The sequence below is a fragment of the Oryzias latipes genome, chromosome 20, assembly GCF_002234675.1.
Source record: "Oryzias latipes chromosome 20, ASM223467v1".
Classification (NCBI taxonomy): domain Eukaryota; kingdom Metazoa; phylum Chordata; class Actinopteri; order Beloniformes; family Adrianichthyidae; genus Oryzias; species Oryzias latipes.
Window position 1 is genome coordinate 19,629,698 of NC_019878.2, and position 19,423 is coordinate 19,649,120.

Sequence of the window (19,423 nt, forward strand, 5' to 3'; positions counted from 1 at the left end):
ATTGTTTTTAAGTTTCAATTCAAAGTTAAAAAAAAAGCTGAGTGTTGGAAATATTCAAAAAAAAAAAAAAAAAATATATATATATATATATATATATATATATATATATATATATATATATATATATATATATATATATATATATATATATATATATATATATATATATATATATATGTTTTATGAAGTGTTTATTTACCGTACTCTTTTCTTGATATCAACAAAAGTTCTAAGTCAAGGTCATGCGGACCTTTTCTTGATGCCATCATAAAAGATGATTACATAACTTCTCTCAGGTACTCAGAATCCCAAAGGCATTTGGCTTACAACAGTCTTGCAAAATGCAACTTAGTTTTAATGATGCAAATGTGTAAACGTCTTAGTCCGGATTACACATAACCTAGCTTTCTTAGTGGAGTTTACACATAGAGTTTGATGAATTGCTCTTTTAGTCAAACCCCAAATGATTGAAGCAACAACTACAGAGAATAATAATAATCAAAAATGGTTTGACATTATGACAATGTAATGCTGTCAAACACAACTTTGGAGCCAAAAAAAGGTGATCAAAAATGTGCTTTAAAGGAAAAGTATTACAAAATCTTAAACAATTCAAATACCCCAAGGTGGTACTGGACTCAAGATTATTGTTCAGAGAATGTGTTTGAAATATTTGGGTAATTTTTAAAATATTAGAGCATCTCTAAAAGATAAAATGGCAAACACATTTTTTACTTTGCACGATATTTTCTCTGCTTCTTCTGTTGAATCATGCTATAGAAGAGCATTAAAAATCCCAGACAAAAGAGATCAATCCGTTCTACTGTGTTGTTTCAGTTTTGAACGGCTCAAATCTGCCTATCTGGTCTATAAAGTCCTTCATGGTCTAACTGAATGAGTTTATTAGACAGAAATCGGACAGGGTCTGTTGCAAAGTAACTTGAGCCCCCATAAGTAGTGACTGTGAGCTCCTATTTGGTTGAATATCTTTGTTTAAAATAGTCATATTCGGGTTTGCTATTCTGGAACAACTGTGGCGACGAGACACTCAGACATGATGGAGAATTCGCACATAGACTGTATTGTCAAATACAGATTTTATGCTCGTATCCATAGTTCCTTGCTGTACTAATTATTTCTATTTTGTTTGTTTATACAGTACAGACCGAAAGCTTGGACACACCTATTCATTCAAATGAAGGAGGTGTGTCCACACTTTTGGTCTGTACTGTATGTATATTGTTAACCAATTGTTTTATTTCGTTTAACTGATTTAAACTAGAAAGAGTTTATAATCTAACATATTTATTGTTCATGTAAATGCTATGAGCTCCTCCTCCTGATAGATACTCCTAGTAATGGAATAGATTAACCTGAACGGAGCAGATTTCCACTCATTCTTGAGGATTCAAACAGACCTCCATGAATAAAAAGAATCAACATATTTGATTAAATACAAGAAAATATGCCATGTTATAGCCCAAATAAACAAGATGAGAAACACAGGCAAAGTCAACATATGACAACATAATAAGCAGACAACCTTAAACTTGGACATAGAAGTAAACAGACAAAAACCCCAAATGCTTCTTTGTGAAGAAACATTTTATTTATTCTCAATCAGTTAATCAGCTGGTTTGACAAGACTACCCTACCAGTCAAACGTTTCGACACGTCCATTCATTTGAATTGATATGTATACCCAAATGTTTGATTATTCTTGTCTAATAAATTACACTAAATCAATTAGTTTAAAAATATTTACAGGGGAAAAACTCAAAAGTGAAATAGCTTAGTTTCAGAGTGACTTTCAAAATTAAAGCGGTGAAAAGGTCAACTAAAAGGTGTTCAACAACACAATTGATATGATTACAGAAAACACCAACCTCAGGTGATATCCAAATATCATCACCTCAATGTTGGACAAATCCCTTAAACATTTCAAGAAACATACTTGTCACCCAAACCCTGATCCTTAACATAACAGGAAGATAAATGTCACTAAAATGTACATTTTCTTACGTTCAGAAAAAAAATAAATGTAAATTTCTTTTTCTCTTTATGGCCCAGTTAAGGTGGGCAAATGAACAGGGAGCAATAAATCATTGTTTATCTCTGTATACTTAAGACTAATTAGATAACCAAAGATTCACAACAAGCTGGATAGTCAGAAAGATCCCGTTTCCTCTCCTCTACCGCCATAGTGAGACAGCATGTAACTAATGTTAGAAGCCCTCAGTTCAGCACTTTGCAGCCTGTCAGCACTGCATAACTCAGCATGGCTCGAGCTCTGATTATGAAATGACTCAGCCAGACCGTATACATTTCAGACAAATCTCCTCAACCGGTCTTGAAAAGAATACAAAATGCTATGTAACAAATGTACAACCATTTCCCCCCTTCGCAAGCTGCACAATAAACACATTTTTAATTGAAACTACAGCCTGTAATGATGCTGGTTGGGTAAAAAATCCCAAACAACGCAGAATCTGGAGCTTTTAAACTGATAAACCAACACAAACAGAAAGACAGATGGGTAACAGCACAGAAAAGCAAGCAAAACAGTCAATGCAGCAGTAAACCTTGTTATTGATAACACTGTTCTGAGGAAAAAGTCACATTTAGATAAAAATATGCATGGATATTGGGAAGACACCAACTCTAACAATTTGCAAACGATCTTAATTGGTTTGCTGTAGTTTTCTTAAACCTATGACAGATAAACTCCAAAGTATTTGTTGTTCTAACCTTTGGAAAGTTCATGCAAGTAACTGCTATGTCCCAAATATTCCAATAAAATGATTTAATAGAAGGAGGTTTCACAAACTAAAAAAGTGTGCATCACAATGTTATGATAAAAAAGAAATGCAATTCTGATGGAACAGACCTTTCATATTCAGAGAAACATGTCAAAGCAAAGTGACAACATGCAGAGGCATCCTTGAATTTTGTTCAAATGACTAGTTGAGCCACATTTTTTTTTTTAAATGTCATGCTACCTAGACTATTTTCCCACAGCAGGGTACTTTTAGAGTAGTTTTTGACAAACTTGCCAGGAAACATTATAAGAAATATTGACACCGTAGAAAACACAGGTTTCCAGATTTAACATCCATCAAAACAAGTGTAACATCTTGTGACTGAAACATGTTGACCAGCTTTGACTCAGCACTACCACAGAAGTAACATCAGACAGAAAACCATCCTTATGATGGTTCTCCTAATCATTAATGTTAGACGATACACTCACATTACAACTTGGTGCAGAGGGATTATGTAAAGCAAGCTGATATGGGATACAGGCCTCAGACGCAGCTATAGACACTCGGGACAAAATGTGCAAGCCAAACCTGGGATGTTGAGGTCGCCAATGAAATAGTAGATAGTGAATCTATGTATTTGTCAAGAACTCTTTTTAAAATAATTTTATGAGAATTAGAGTTCTCAACAGTTATTTTAAGGAAGAACAGTTAAATAACACACTTAAATGTGTAGACCCCATTTCTCAATATTAAATCAAATTAAGGTTAAAATTTATAAGATAATTTAACTGGAATTATAATTCAACAGGATTCAATTAAACCATGTATTCATTTATCTACTTCTAAAACCATTTTGTTAAATCTAAAATGGTTTAAATTGAAAAAGATTTCATTATCATTAAGGTAATTATAAAATATTATGTAGAAAAAAAATGCAAATGCCATTTTTGCTTGAAAAATGACAAAATAAAACCATTTTAAAACTAATTAATTTGATAAAACCAACTTAACTGTTAATTTCAAACTAATTATAAGTCCTTCCGATTCAGTGAAAACATGGAGGTGGCATTTTCAAAGTAAATATTGGTCAGCCTGATCCTTTTTTATTTCAAACCCAGCCCTTTGTCCCTTTCAAACAAGCTTATCCGGTTATGCTCAGGTCAAAAATAATTACCCACGTATTGATGCACTTATATCCATTGGTGCAGGAATGAATTGTAAATAGCTGCACAATAATAACCAAAATATTTGTGTGCATTCAGGAACATAACATTTAACATGTGCTGCTTTTCAGTCTAAATTTGTCAGTCCCAGACAAACAGGGATGTATTATTTTTGCTTAAAGTATTTTTTTAAAACGATATACATAGAAATAAAATAAAATCACATTGATTAAACACTGATATTAGCAAAGACTAAGATTTGAGTGCTCAAAAATAAAAACAGATGAATAAAATCTTTATTCTTTTCTAATTCACTTTCTATAAGTTGGATTCTTGACACATAAATAAATTACGTAGGAATTAACTAAAAGTCGTTTTTCTTTCTAGTACCTCCTCCGTATTAAGGTGCTAAGCTAGCAGCAGCTAACGCAGTGTTGCGAACACAAGTGTTTTATTAGAAATCTGTTAATGTTTTCTGTATTCAAATTACAAACAGTGCTATTGTTAATTAGAAAATAAAAGTTGGATTCATGGTTTCTAATGTGATTGCAATAATTACGATTATTTAGTGCCTAAGTCAGGACTAAAGACGTTAGCCAGCTAGCTATATAGCCAGCTAGCCTTGGCTTGCAGTTCCGTTACTTACGATATACTCTCGAACTTGGCTATGAAAATTCTGCTCTCTGATGGTAACATCGTCTTCTTCCATTCTTCATATTGCAAATACGAAGAAAAAAAAGCGACACGCCCTCTACATCACGGTTCGCGCGACTGGCAACACCTTCCAAAATCTCCAGCTGCTCCTCTCCTCGGCATAAACAGCCCAGTGACAGTTAAAAGCGAAGTACAAGCCGCTCCTTTACAAATACAAACCGCCCCCAAATAAACGCCGTCACCAGCAGGGGGCGGGCTTCCGGTGTGCCCCGGAAGCAGATTGTCACGTGTCCATAGGTCATATCAACAACAGCGTCCGCATGTGCTGTTTAGGTAATAAAAAGAAAATAGATGATTAAAAAAAGTATTAATATAGCAATTGTGGATGCCAAGTTTTCTATTTAAGAGAGCTGAAATATTTTATGGAATGACCCACTTTGAGTTAAATTTGTAAAAATGAAAGGCAAAATTAGGCAGAAAATGAAGAAAAAGAAGGCGAATCCAGTGCTACAAAAGTACATGACGACCGTGGATGATTTCGTTAAAAGTCAAAGTGGTCCAGACGAAGTCGGGAGCAGAAATGAGCTGAGGTTTGTGAAAAAGAAAAGCAGAAAAGAACTACGCAAAGAGAAGCGAAAAATGAAGAAAGCCCGAATGAAGAGTCACTACGAAGGCAAGAAGAAGAGTCCCTGTTTAACCCCCAACGATGGCAAGAGCACAACGAAAACAGAAAATCCGGATAAAAAGACGGATAAAAGTAAGGATGTGTCAAAGGCTGCCTCTGTGGATAAAGACAAATCTAAAAAAAAGGAATCCACCAAAAAAGGGAAACAAGTCAACAGACTGAAAGAGTCAAGACAGATGGCGCTGTTGGAGGCAAATGAACAAGAGGACAGAGAAATAAAGAAGCTAGAGCGGTTTCTTGGGCTGAACAAGAGGAAAAACAAGAAGACTCTTCCTCAGTCTTTTGTGACTGATGGGCTAGATTACATCCTGGGTGTTCTCGACTCTGGTTCCGCGGCTGCAGGAATGTACAGAGGTGATGATGATGATGACGACATGGAGATGGCCAAAGAGAACTTCGAAAAACTTGAAGAGAGCGACACTCAGCAGTCAGAAGAAGATGAAAAAGCTGAAGATGAGATGGCCAGTGAAGTGAGCGAAAATGATGATGATGATGATGATGATGATAAAGAGGAGGATGACATGGAGGAAGATGAGGAGGAGGATGTAAGGGAAGGCAGTGATGAGCTGATGGAAAGTGATGCTGCAGATGAAGAAAACAAAGAAGAATCAGAGGATGAAGATCAGAGTGATGAAAAAGCTCCTCCCAGCTTAAAGTCAGAAGCTGTAAGTTCAGATGCTTAGAATTCCTAGTTTTACCAAACGCTGAGACGTGCATTTATTTATGAATGATGTTCTCCTAATGTTAAGGTCACCACTGAACCTGGAAAGTACGTTCCACCTCAGCTGCGTAACGCTGGAGATGATAAACGCAAAGCTGAGCTGGAAAAGCTCCGAAGGAATATCAAAGGCCTCTTGAACAGGTAGCAGTTCTTCTATATGTTTATAAAGTTATATACATTTTTTTGGATTGTCAACTTGTAATCTTCAATCTGTTTTCTTTAACCATCTGAATTCAGCCCTTCTTGGAAAACTATATTTGACCCAAATCCTGATATGACCTGTATTTAAAAGAAAGTTTAATACATTTGATTTCTGTAAAACGGTTCTATACCATTCAATGTGTGATCACATCGTGTATACAATTATATTTTATTCTGATTGCAGAATAAAATAAATTAGCTTGTAAGGAAAATGAGCTTTAATGAAATTTCTTGAAAGGTTTGGATGAAGTCCTAAGAAGCCTTTATCAGACATTTTAAGATTTGCTATAAACCCCATTGAATAACTGGTTGGATTTTAGTCCAGGGATCATTTCCACCTCAAAACCGCAGAACCTGTAAAACTAAACTCAAGAAATAATTTCTTTTACAATCCAGCCCAGTTAGTGGCAAAGATGACTTGTATATGCTTTATGTTCAAGACAGAAAATCTTATAGCTTAATTCTATATTGAATTGTTTTTGTTGGTTTGTCTTGATAAATTCAATCTATGTGAGGTTTGTCTGCGCTAGTAGCAAAAAGTCTGAGTTACCAGAAACAAATCCGCATACATAACCTGTATGTAATCGTGTAGTATATCAGAAGCATCAATTGTGTTGAATTTTCATTTTCAAGATCTGAGAAAATCACCTTACTAGAAAGGCTTAAGTCCAGTTATGCTAAAATGTAGATTTTCTCATTTTTTGGGCGGTTTCCACAAATGAATGTTTTCGTTTGATGTTTTCAGGCTAAGTGAGCCAAACATGGGCTTCGTCTGCAGTCAGTTGAATGAGCTGTTTATGAACTACAGCAGGAAAGACATGAATGACACTCTGACAGAGGTGCTGCTTGCAGCCTGTGTGACGCCGACTTTGATGCCAGATCGCCTGGTAACGGAGCATGTGCTGCTCGTCAGCATCCTCCATCACTCTGTGGGACTAGAGGTAAGGTTATATCTGCTGTGTGAAGCTTCTGAAAAATGCAAAAACAGAATTGTATTTGGTTTAATTAAGTTACATTAGCTTATTGTGGGACTTGCAGACATCTTGTGTTTTATTATCACCTAAAGATGCTTGGCAGCATCAGCTTTACTAGCAGCTGTGATGATGTTTCATTTCCTTCCAGGTGGGAGCTCATTTTCTGGAGACAGTTGTGCGCAGGTTTGATGAGGTCTACAAGAGTTCCAGTGAAGGGAAAGAGTGCGACAACCTCGTGGCCATCGTGGCTCACTTGTATAACTTTCAGGTGGTACATTCCACCCTCATCTTCGACATCCTCAAACTTCTGCTGGGATCGTTTCTGGAGAAGGACATCGAACTCATTCTGTTTGTGCTGAAGAATGTCGGTTTTGCCCTGAGAAAGGACGACCCTTTGGCTCTAAAGGAGCTCATCTCTGAGGCTCAGCGCAAAGCCAACGACACAAAGTCAAAGTTTCAGGACCAAACCAGGGTCAGCCTGTAATTTACCTCCCTCCCACATTTGTAACTAATACAAATTTTAGTTTTAGTATATTGTTTTTTATGTCTTTGTTATTTTAGAAGACGATCTAACATGTATGTACCCTTTTGCAGGTGCGTTTCATGCTGGAAACTATGCTGGCTTTAAAGAACAATGACATCAGGAAGATTCCTGGCTATGATCCTGAACCTGTAGAGAGACTGAAGAAGCTGCAGAGGACTCTGGTGTGTGACAAAACAGTTTGTCAGAATTTATTTCAAGTCATTTTCAATTTCACCACCAGGTGGCCTCAGTGTACCGTGACACCATCTGTTAAAAGCACATTTTATCTACATTTTGTTCGGGCTTGTTTACATATATAAAAATATGCTTATTGCTTAAATGCTTTATAAATGTGTGGCACACAGATCCACCGAAGCTCAGGAGGCAGTGATGTGAAACTGAGGGTCTCGCTGGAGAATCTGCTTGCAGCTGAGCAGGTGGGCCGCTGGTGGATCGTTGGTTCATCTTGGAGCGGTGTGCCCATGATCGGCAAGCAAGAGGACCCAACTGCCAAGCACAGCTCTACTGAAGGCTGGGTACACCACCACACATGGATGGATGGATGGATGGATGGATGGATGGATGGATGGATGGATGGATGGATGGATGGATGGATGGATGGATGGATGGATGGATAGATGGATCAGCTCTCCAGCAACAACAGATAAGACATGACAGTAAAAACAGTGTGTGAAACGATAAATAAAACAAGAAAAAAATGAAAATAAATAAATTGATAGATAAGGTCCTACAAACCCTCCATGGGGGGGGTCGGTTAAAATACGTGCAGGCAGTGCGGCAATCTACCTTTCGATCGCACGGATTACGTGAGGTCAACATGAATTTCCATCCATTTTTGTGCTTAGTCACATGTAAATGTGTGCGAATAACATCGGCCAAACTCAAAGTGACCATAACAGATCCTGGTTTAAAGCACTTTTATAGATGCAAAAGGTGTAAACATTATTTTTTGCGAGGGAAAGTGTGCATTAATGTCTTCCTAAGCAATTTTTCTAGGTTAAAATGAAAAACAAGATGATTTGTTACTATTTGTTTTTTACATAAATATTTAGGCTACAGTCTGTTTTAATATTGTAAAGGGAAACACTGACAGTTGTTGTGATGCTGATTCATAACCACTGCAAAACAGAAAAAAAAACATGATTTATTTTAAATAACAGAGAGGAGCATACGTTTACATTAAGCAAGGATGCACATTTGTAAAAGGAAATTCTAAAATTTCTATTAAAAAAAAAAGAAAAAAATACAAAAACTGTGCAAAAACTATCATTTTATTTTACATTAGGAGCAGATCTGGGTAAAAATGTTTGATTAAAAGCAAAAACTAGCCAAAACATGATATTTTTTGAATCTTTATTTGTTTCTTCTCTAGTTCAGTGCCAAAGTTTTAGAGCTGGCAAGGAAGCAAAGGATGAACACTGAGGTGAGAAGAAACATCTTCTGTGTTCTTATGACCAGTGAAGATTACCTGGATGCTTTTGAGAAGCTGCTGAGGTTTGTTATAGCATTGAGACGGAATATTTTAGCATTCGCTTGGAGAATATAATGAATGAAATATGCTTTTGCTTTTGAAAGAATGGGCCTGAAAGACAAACAGGAGAGAGAGATTGTTCACGTTCTGATGGACTGCTGTCTGCAAGAGAAAACCTTCAATGGCTTCTACGCTGTGCTGGGAGAGAAGTTCTGCTCCCACGATCGCCGCTTTCAGGTGCGTTTTTTCCCAGCAATTTGAGAATAAACTGAAGGTAAGGCTTGTGTCGGAAATGCGGCTCATTCTATTAGATCGTTCAAAAGAATTAAAAGCAATTTAAAAGTCGATCACTTCATTCCGTGGAGGACTAAATCAGATGATCTGCTGGTGTTTGTTGAACCTGTGAAGCCCTCCCCAGTTTGTGTGTGGCCTGCAGATCACCTCTGCAGTGTGGGAGCCTCTGACACCTCTCTAACTGTGATTGCAAACAATGAGGTTGAGACCACACTTCACGCCTTCTACGCTGCCCCAACGCCATGTCAGAAACTGGTAACCATTGTCTCCATCAAGAGCTGGAGATGGGGCTGCTGGGAATGTTTGCTGTTCACATGCTAACTGGGTTTGGATGAGAAAGTCATCTTAGCAAAGTGGTCGGCTGGTAAAGGTGTCTGATGTGGTTTTGGAAACGCATATTTTCACTCACAATTTAGTCATGATAATACCTGATCCTGTCTGATATGGAAATACGGGGAAAAAACTTCTCTAAGTGAATGCAAAATAGTTAGTTTTCTGCCCCTATTAACACTTTATTCCTAATTTAGGTTTATTCAAAGCTGTTTCAGGTCACACAGCATCAGACGCACAAACAGCTTCTTCCCCTGGGCTACACGAACACCCTCAATTGATCCCTCTGAAAAATGAACAAAAAGTGTACACAAACCGCACACTATACTTTAACTGTATTTATTATTGTGTTTCCTGTATTTTATTATTATGTCTATTGTACCTCTTGTGCTGTTTCTTATGGTTTTTTATTTGTATTTAGTTATGAATTCACCTTTTACTCACTATTGCCCTGTGCACTGCTGCTGCTGGACCAACTACAATTTAACTGCTGCTGGCAGTATATTCTATTCTATTCTGTTCTATTCTATTCAAAAGTCTAATTTGCCATTTTTTGTAAACAAAAAAAAAGTTCAATCTGATCCTTATAATCTCTCTGACTCAGTGTTGATTGTTTTTGTGTGTGTCTGTGTGCGTAAGTGTGAGAGTGTGTTTTTTTAAAGTCCCGCCCCGATCACCTTTTCATCCATTGTAACAGTGTTCCCAGTGGTCTTTTAATTACGATTACGCCGTTTCAAGCCAAAAGTTAAAGAGCCAGTGTCATTTTCTGGGACGGTTTCTGCACAGCGGCAGTAGTTCATTCGGAAATCGCCTCTAAATTATGGGTGGGACCATTTGCGCAGAGCAACCGCGTCCCCCCTTCCCCTCTTAGTTACTGAGAGCTCTCAATTTAAGCCTAATTTTTTTTATATATGTCCTTTATCATCAGAAAAATGCCACCAGAAAATGTTAAATACAGTTATAGCACACTTTTCATCAGAGTGGGTCTTTAAAGAAAGTCTAAGTGAATGTAATGGCAAAGTCTAAGACGGTGATCTCATTGGTTGGAAATAGGAAATGGTCAATGGACCAGGCCTGATCTTTGTAAGAAAGTCCATGTAGTTTTTGAAACCCAGTTAATACCTAAGAACCAAATGGTTATCTAAAATGCTACACCCCCATTTTTGCAGTTTTGATCTTGAATAGGAAAAAAATTGATAATATACGCACAAATAACTGGTTATTTGTGTTATCATTGGGGGTGGCAGTGGCTCAGGCGGGTCAGCGGCTCTTGATCCACCCCAGTTACCGTCGTTGTGTCTTTGGACAAGACACTTCACCCTCCGTTCCTCCAGTGTGGCTCCACTGGTGTGTGAATGTGCATGAATGTCCCGAATGTTTTTATTCAAACATTTTAAGTATGTCTACCTATTAAAAAGTTGGATCCTTTTGCATCACAAGTTGAGTTCACCAAACCTCTGGTGGTTCAGTGCAGAAATCAAAAGGCTACCTTTTAGTTGGTACTCAAAAAGGAGAATTTGGTGCAACAACTACATCTATTTAGATCAAACAGAAACTTAAAACTTGATGTAATGCTTATTTTCAAACAGATGACGTTCCAGTTCAGTCTGTGGGATAAGTTCAGAGAGCTGCCCAACCTTTCCAGCAGCACCTTTAACAATCTGGTCCAGCTGGTGACCCATTTCCTTCAAAGGAAATGCCTTTCACTCTCCATTTTAAAGGTACCAAATGTTTCTCTGTAGGCAACACTTTCACATGTGCTTTTTCAGTTCATTGCATGAACTGAAAAAGTATTCATCATAGTCACTGTCTTTGCATTTTTAGGTGATAGAGTTTGGGGAGCTCGATAAGCCCACTGTGCGCTTTTTGCGTCAGGTGTTGACCAAACTGCTAAAAGACACCGATCCTGAAGATTTGGCCGCTATATTTGGAAGGTCTGTTCTTTATTTTTATTTTTTTTAACAAATAGTAAAGAAATGATCTAAATACATTTGTCCCTGGATTAAAAATTGTTAAGATTTTTAGTCAATTTTGTGCAACAAAAGGCTAAAAATCTGTTGTTGTTTTTTTTGCTGCCTGACATAAATCGTAAATTTGAAAAATCAACATTTGTCTTTTTTTTTTTCTCATTCACCAGGATTTCAGGAATTCCCCAGTTAGCAATGCTGCGGGAAGGCTTAAAGCTTTTTATCAGCCACTTCCTTCTAAAGAACGCACAGACACAGGCACCAGCTGAACAAGCGGCGCTGCTGTCAGAGCGCGCCGAGGTCGCCGCCAAAGCTATGGAGGCCAAAGAGGCCACACTCAAACTGTAAAACATACACACACCAGAAATCCAAAACACCTATGGAGCCCAAGGAATACCTTCTGGGTAAAATACTGTGTATAATGAGCAAACCTGTTTATAGAAAAGAAAAAACGACTGTTTTTATTTTATCCTTCTGGTGTTGATTAAATCGATACAAAAATAAAGATTTTAGACTACTGGATACTGTCCATACTAATTTTTGTACATTTGGTGATATAAAAACACAAAATTGATTTTTTTGTATTTTCATGGAGTTGTAATTCTATGAAAAGCCGTGTCTGTTTGATTTTTCGTTCTGTTGATTTTTTTTTTCTCTACCTTTCCATTGTGTGTGAACCGTGTGAATTTAAGGGTTTGCTGTGTTGTTCATTCATGTTTGCACACTCTGCTGCAGCGACCTGCTTGGGGAGTCTGAATCCTCTCTGGTGTGTTTGCTTCCTGACGCCAGGAGCTTCCCACATGGTTAGCATAGCAGAGCTGCTCTGTTACATTCGATACTTACTCCTAATTATTATCTCCATCCGTCTGAATTCATCCAGGGCTGCAGTGTGGGTAACCTGGGGTCAGGAATTGGCCGTCAAGGTCAGCAGGAGGAAATGTCTGTTGTTCACGAATGAAGCTGCTGTTTTATTTCATGGCGGCTCCTGATATCTCTCGAGGAACAAACAGGTGTGTTTATTAAATGATGGAGAAAAGGCAGATTTGCTCGGTATGGTGGAGATAATAGGATCAATGGACTCCGTGTTCAGGTCATACACAAGCTTTTGTCTGTCAGAGCTTTACCTGGTGACCCCAGGCTGAACTTTAATTTGGCCTGCTAAAACAAACAGCTGCAGATAACCGGCAGATCCTCTTGTAAGCATTTACAAATGGAAGGAAATCACTCAAACATCACTGATCACCAGGGAACATAAGGTTATTGCTCTAACGGGGCATACAGGTGAGTTGGGCCTAAGCACGGATTTGGGAATATAAATAACTATTTTTTATCAAAGTTTAAAGAAAAATAATTTAAATGATTGCAAAACGTACAATCAAATTAACATTTTCTTTATTAATTTAGTCTCTTGGATGAATGTTGACATTTTTCCTTGTCAGGTCATGACTTGAAAATGATTTCAGGCCTCACCCTGCGGCCAAAACCGCACTGAGCACGCCTTTTAAAGGGTTTTATTAATACGAGACCATTGCTAGTGTGGTGTGAAATGTTTCCTGCGTCTCACTACCTACTTGCTGTTTGCTCTCGCTGCACGTTTGCACAGATCCGACAGCGCTATTAACAGTGATTCCCATGACCCGAGCTGTCAGAGGAGGAAAAAACAGCTGGCTGAAGCTGCGCCACTAAATCATGAATCCAGGGACTGTGCGCCTTCAAAGAGGACATGCATGCAGCAGCACTTGTCCTCTTTACATGCGTGCCTGCGGCCACAATCATGCTACAGTCACCTTTGATATAAAAGTTTATTTTTATGTTTTGACAGCTGGAGAGAGGCTAAAAAATATGCATGCACCTGTATGAGTTCCATTTTTAAATACATTTTAGAAAAATAAACAATAAGAGGTTTACCAAAAGATTTGGCAGCACAAAAATAGATAAACGCAATAAAATGTTAGATTTTTCGGGAAAAATAATCAGGTTAATTCTGCAAATCCTAGAGCCATGCAGCTTCACAGATCACAGCCGAGCGCAACAGGAGGATGCTGGAAAAAAGAGAGCCTGTTATTGCTTACAAAAACATCAGTTTTAAACTCATGATTTCGGTTGTTCCATGGTAGTGAATTGAATTACATGCAAGTGTTTCCAAAAACAGAAAAGTTCGTCTTGTTTTGCGCAGCTTCACGGCTGCGGACTGATGTCGCTGTTGTGATTCCGCTCGTCGTCTGAAGAGCAGTCTGAGGAGTTGTAGAGGAACGTGTCGCCCTCCTCGTCGTCACTGTCCCGGAAGTCTCTTATTCTGCCGTTCCTCGAGTCTGTCTTGGCGTGATAGTCCGACTGATCGAGTCCGTCCGCTTTTTCCTGGCCGCTCTTGGATCCTTTTTGCTTCTCGGCCTCCTGGGCGGCCTGTTCTTTGGCCTTCTTGCTGCGCTTCCACTTCATGCGTCTGTTTTGGAACCAGATTTTGACCTGAGAAAAGGAACAGATGGAATTTTCAGTTGATGGATCCGCATGATAGTAAGCAATAATCTCTTAAATTACTTATATTTACCCCACATTTTCTTTATGCATTAAATGCTATAAAAACACAGAATAGCTGGTGCGCAAAAGCGCGCAAACCTGACCTAAGAAGTAAAAAAAAAAAGACCTTCCAAGTGGTTGATGCAGATATTTTCCAACGTGCATATGCTTAGAATTATTATTATTTTGTTGATTGTATTTCAGTATAAGTTACCAAAAGTTTTATATTTTAACCATCTTTCCAAAATCTGAAGTCCGCGCGATTTACCTGCGTTTCTGTCAACATCAGGGACGTGGCCACCTCAAAGCGCTTTGGTCGGGACAAATACTTATTCAGTTTGAACTGATGCTCCAGTTCCAGCAGCTGCTGACTCGTGAAGGCTGTCCTCGGTCTTCTGCACTTCCCGAGCAGGTTGGACTGGGCCTGAGCTGCAGAATAACAACGAGAATATTAGTACAGCAAAACCAAACAATTTCTAATAAAGTTGATTACAAAATAAGATCTTAAATCTGCCTCATCTTATAACACACTGTCTTCTTGTCTTCGAGTGTTTTTGCTTAAGCAGCATTATCTTATGACTATCCCCTTAGTGCAAGTGTTTGCCCCTTGATTTTTGAACAAATCTGTTAAAACGAGCAGAAACAGAAAAGGCAGTATTTGGAGAGCAAATCACATGTCGGCTGTGGCTTTCACACTGCTGCGCCACTTTCCCCTCTGTCCATTATCTGCCCATTTTAGTTCCTCTCACTAAAAAAGAAAACCCCTCTGACAGACGGCCTTTTTATTCAGAAGATAGTTGAATTGAACAAATCCAAAAGTGACTTTTTCAGGATTAATTTGGAAGTTTGGTTTTATCTGTTTTTTTAAAATGTTCTGTATATTACTTACAATTAAAGTCAGACATTTTTGGAAGCATCATCCCAGCAGTGGAGACGCGGAGCCAGTGGTCCAGCTGAAAAGTGCTGGCTGTTAATTTGATGGGATCGCTGGTGTGATGGTGATGTGAGCCATGTGGGTAGGAGTAGGACAGCGCAGGGTGTTGGCCTGTGAGCGCAGCTGCGGAGTAGGTGTACATGGGATGTCCGTAAAGAGCCTGAGCCGGGATCCCTGCGGTGCTCTGTGGGTGCAGTCCCACCATGCCGTGCGGGCTGTTGAAGAAGCCTGGCTTAGGAATCAACCCGCAGGTGGAAATCCTCGGAGGAGACGGCGTCTCAGCGCGTAAAGAGTCGGCGCTGGTGCTCAGCTCCGGGGCTGCCACGCTTCCAGAGGTTGGGATGGAGGGAGAAGAGGAGGATGAAGACAGAGAAGTCACAAGCGCGAGCGGTGACGTCTGCATCTTTGGTGTATCGACGGCTAAAATCGCATCAATGCGAAAGTTCTTGGATTTCTCCATGGGTCACCGGCTGCGCGTCCCTGTAGCAGCGCCTGTGAAACTGAAAGAAATGTCAGCGCGGTTTTCCCACCTCTCCAAAGTTATGATGCGGTCCAGAGTGTGAGAGAGGAGCTCCGTTTGACACTTAATTCTGGTCAGATGGAGGCGATTGGTGCAGCCTCCTATAGGGGGCTGTGCCATGCGCGCAAAACGCCCCGTACTGATCACAGTTATTACGCACGAGACTCTGCAATGCTCAAGCCACGAGGGCTGCTTGAAAACAAGAGTATGATGCGGATAAAAACACATTATAGTTCACAATGTAGCCACAGAAAGAAGTATTATGGATGGGAATGAGACTATGGGCTAAAAAGCGGTGAGCGCAAAGATTAATCATTAGCCTAATTTTAAATTATTTTATAGTATTCAGTTTTGATTAATTTTAGATAACATTCGCACAAGTCGCAGATGTGACAATTGGTTGGCGTTAATATTACTTTAATTTCAGTCAAATAACAAATAGTTTTTTTAATGTTGGAATATTTTTTAAGTCAATTCAAAATTATTTTTGCAAAATATTATTAAAAAAAGTTTATTTATTTGAAACTCTCCTAAAAAAACAATTAAAACTTAGTCTCCAACAATTGTAATTGAAAGTCCTAAAATGTGATTAGGAGAAAGACGTAATGGGCCCCTGGCTCCGGGTGACTCCGCTCTAATAAGCCACTTAAAGTTAATGGAAGAGGAGGTCAGAACGAGAATTATTGACACCCCGTTGCCCTTAACCTGTCTACCAATAAAGCTGATTAGTTTTTGTCAATTCATCAGCGAAGCGCGCTCCTGGGACGTTTATTTGCTCTGGGGAAATCAACAAGTCAGCTGGTACTTTTCAAGTAAAGGATCGCCATTTAATTGTGGCCCTTGATGATCATGACCAATTACAGAATGATAACTGTGAGATTGATGTTGGCCTGCGAGGAAATCCCGAAAGTTTAGTCATTATGGAAGCAAACCAGATAGTTTCTTACTTATTGAAAATATTTTAAACATATACATCAACTTTATTTTGTCTTTTTTTTTTCAACCGTTGACACCATTACAAAAAACATCTTCTTGACCTCTAATAAGTGAGGATTTCCGCCTAAAAACAACTTTTGGATCATCCCAAAAGCTTTTGTGCTCCCCATCCATGTTCAGCTCCAACTGGACTCCCAACGTCCCCATCACGAGTTTAATTTCATTAAGGGCCCCACATGAATATTTCTATTAAAGCAGTGGTGAAATATGGAACCATTTACTATTGGCCCTCAGCGATCACCCTGATTTATGGCTTCTTTTCATCACATCTTGGAGAGAGGGAAATTATTAAGGTGCTCGAGATTCAACCGGACCTTGAAACCCTTCCCTTTGCTGAAAGCCGCTAATTCTCACCGTAATTACGTCCACAATTAACTAAAATACAAATCAAAGTGACAAATTGGAAGAGTTTATAAATTAATTACCTTCACTAAATGTGTTCATTATGAAAAGGCAATTTAAGGGCCCACTCTGTCTCCTTTAATACAATAAATTTATGCAGCTAAACTGGCACCAATAAAAAAATGGAGGTCTCCTAAAACATTACAGGTTCATAATTATTCTACTTTTTTTTATTTGTCATGAAAATAAACTCACACAGACTGTCCCTTCAGAAATCATTTAATGCATCCAAGACAGACTGAATTGATTGTTTTTTATAAAGTTGAATTATTTTAATAGAAAACAAAGATTAAGACAGAAATATCACAAAACCGAATTGGGGGAGTAATATTTGGATACGTTGCAAACTATATTTTATATGTTTACATAATGAAACAAAATCTGGTCTCCATGTGTCACCTTCTAAATCAATATATAATAAAATTTTCAGACATTCCTTAAAATCCTGAAGAGCCTCCAGTCTCCTTTTTTCCTAGTTAGTAATTTATCATTTCTAAAAAACACATTTTATTGCAATTGAAATTTAGATAAAAAGCTTTTATTACATGTGGATTATGTTTTAGATAATGAGGCGAATTGTTAATTGATAAAATGCTTTATAAAGGAAGTTATGATCAAAGAAAAACTGAAGAGACTTGCAAATGTAGTGGAATAAATTGCTTTAATATTTTATAAACGTCACATTTTTTTCATATTTTACGCAACAATTAATGAGCAATACAAAATACCAAATAAAAATCAGATGTCATATTTTTAAAAAAATTATCTCAATAATTTGAATTGCATAGTGAACATGCTACAAATGGGACTTAAAAATCAAAGAATAATGCAGAAATAACTACAGAATAAAAATATTACATTAACAATCACAAATAAATAGCATCATATTTTGAATGACAATTTAATTTATTTACATGTGACTTAGTGTGACCTTTAGAATGTAGCAAAGTTTTTGTTTTGTGAGATCTGACATCAAAGAAGAGTGACCAATTAAAATCAACTTGTTTGGTTTGAACAAAAATACTTGATAGTAAAACTGAAATGTTAAACAATTTTGAATTATAAAAATAAAGATTTATAGTTTTGCATTGAATGAAAATGGGATACAAAGAGAAAGGATGATCAAGATGTGGGCAAAACAACAAGACACCAAGGTAAAAGGCCAAGTTAAAGTCCTTAAACTGTCATTAACCTCGGTTTGTGACATTACTTCTCTACATTTCACCCAGCCATGGGGGAGCTGCAGGCACAGCCGCGCTCGGGAACCATTTGGTGGTTTAGCACCCCAGTCCAACCCCTTAAGTGGTCAGTGTCAATCAGGGGATGCCAACTGTGAGACTTGAGGTACACCATATTTAATTGGACCTTTCCACAGCAGAAAAGTAATATTTCAATTTAAAATTGCAATACTTATCTAACACTAAATAGGTGTAGCTCTTGGTAACCAACCCATCATTGTCCTTAACATGTACATTTAAAAAAATTTTTTTTAGAGGTCAATTTATCATTAAACCTTTTAGCATATTCTTCAGAGATTTTAAATCTAAGTAAAATAGGCAAAAATATTTTGTAAAACTTAGTAAGAATTTCTTTAGCCAAATGGGAAGTTTGTTTTTTCGTTATAAGTTTATGTTAAGCAAACATTCAACAACAATAATTTAGGTTTACGTTTATGACTATTTCCTTAGCTGTTAGTAATAGAAATAAAATCTTAGAAATGTTCATTTTAGAAACAAATAAAAAAGTAATAAGGTAATATAAAGCACAAGACTTTAAGTAATGGGTGAAATTTAATCTTGTCTGCAACTGCCTGCAGGGGAGTGAAGCTTAGAAGCCTGTACGTCACAGCATTGATGTTGATTCAATAGAAGACTGAAAAAAATGTATGTTTCTAATTAATGAATTTATATATTTCTTATTATTATCAGTATTATTCATTTTACAAAACGATACAAGTTTCTTTAGGTTACTGGTGCACTAATTACATGAAAACCAGCTATTCTGTTTGAATGAGTACTGTGCTTGAAGTGTGGATGTGCAAACAGAAAAATGATGTTTGTGTTAATGCTGTTAAAAATATGAATGTTATTTAAGATGAATTCATTTTTAAACATTTAGCCAAGGCTTTTTTATTTTTAATAGTGCACAGAGCGTCGATAAGCTGGTTTGGGGAACATTTGGGAGGTTAAACATTGACCACTCAGTGAGAGAACCTTCTCAACGGCTCTAGTGAAAAGGCGGGGCTAAATCAAAATTGACACCCATCCTGGCCAATCAGCTTCCTGGAA

The 19,423-nt window shown here is 37.7% G+C and overlaps 3 protein-coding genes across 3 annotated transcripts in view; 1 reads left to right on the forward strand and 2 right to left on the reverse strand.

The window, feature by feature from the left end:
• lmbr1 (limb development membrane protein 1) overlaps window positions 1-4,769 on the reverse strand; it is a 35,476-nt gene extending 30,707 nt beyond the window's left edge. Inside the window, exon 1 of the mRNA XM_023949893.1 lies at window positions 4,572-4,769. Coding sequence (XP_023805661.1) covers window positions 4,572-4,634 — 63 coding nt within the window. The 5' untranslated portion in view covers window positions 4,635-4,769. The remainder of the gene's footprint in view (window positions 1-4,571) is intronic.
• Window positions 4,770-4,850: 81 nt separating this feature from the next.
• Window positions 4,851-12,288, forward strand: nom1 (nucleolar protein with MIF4G domain 1). Its single transcript, XM_004081114.3, has 11 exons — window positions 4,851-5,929; window positions 6,014-6,126; window positions 6,932-7,127; window positions 7,309-7,632; window positions 7,755-7,865; window positions 8,049-8,219; window positions 9,077-9,198; window positions 9,280-9,412; window positions 11,389-11,520; window positions 11,624-11,733; window positions 11,937-12,288. Exons 1-11 carry the CDS (start codon window positions 5,036-5,038, stop codon window positions 12,112-12,114), a joined length of 2,484 nt encoding a protein of 827 aa, XP_004081162.1. The 5' UTR covers window positions 4,851-5,035; the 3' UTR covers window positions 12,115-12,288.
• An 882-nt stretch (window positions 12,289-13,170) lies between these two features.
• mnx1 (motor neuron and pancreas homeobox 1) lies at window positions 13,171-15,859 on the reverse strand. The gene is made up of 3 exons (XM_004081116.4): window positions 15,173-15,859; window positions 14,552-14,712; window positions 13,171-14,232 (listed from the first exon to the last, which is right to left on the reverse strand). Exons 1-3 carry the CDS (start codon window positions 15,675-15,677, stop codon window positions 13,945-13,947), a joined length of 954 nt encoding a protein of 317 aa, XP_004081164.1. The 5' UTR covers window positions 15,678-15,859; the 3' UTR covers window positions 13,171-13,944.
• Window positions 15,860-19,423: the final 3,564 nt, after the last annotated feature.

Coding starts and splice junctions, on each gene's coding strand:
- mnx1 (XM_004081116.4), bottom strand. CDS start 15,677: ATGGAGAAATCCAAGAACTTTCGCATTGATGCGATTTTAGCCGTCGAT. Junction 14,713..15,172: donor AAAAATGTCTGACTTTAATT/GTAAGTAATATA, acceptor GTTATTCTGCAG/CTCAGGCCCAGTCCAACCTG. Junction 14,233..14,551: donor TGATGTTGACAGAAACGCAG/GTAAATCGCGCG, acceptor TCCTTTTCTCAG/GTCAAAATCTGGTTCCAAAA.
- nom1 (XM_004081114.3), top strand. CDS start 5,036: ATGAAAGGCAAAATTAGGCAGAAAATGAAGAAAAAGAAGGCGAATCCA. Junction 5,930..6,013: donor CCAGCTTAAAGTCAGAAGCT/GTAAGTTCAGAT, acceptor CCTAATGTTAAG/GTCACCACTGAACCTGGAAA. Junction 6,127..6,931: donor ATCAAAGGCCTCTTGAACAG/GTAGCAGTTCTT, acceptor TGATGTTTTCAG/GCTAAGTGAGCCAAACATGG.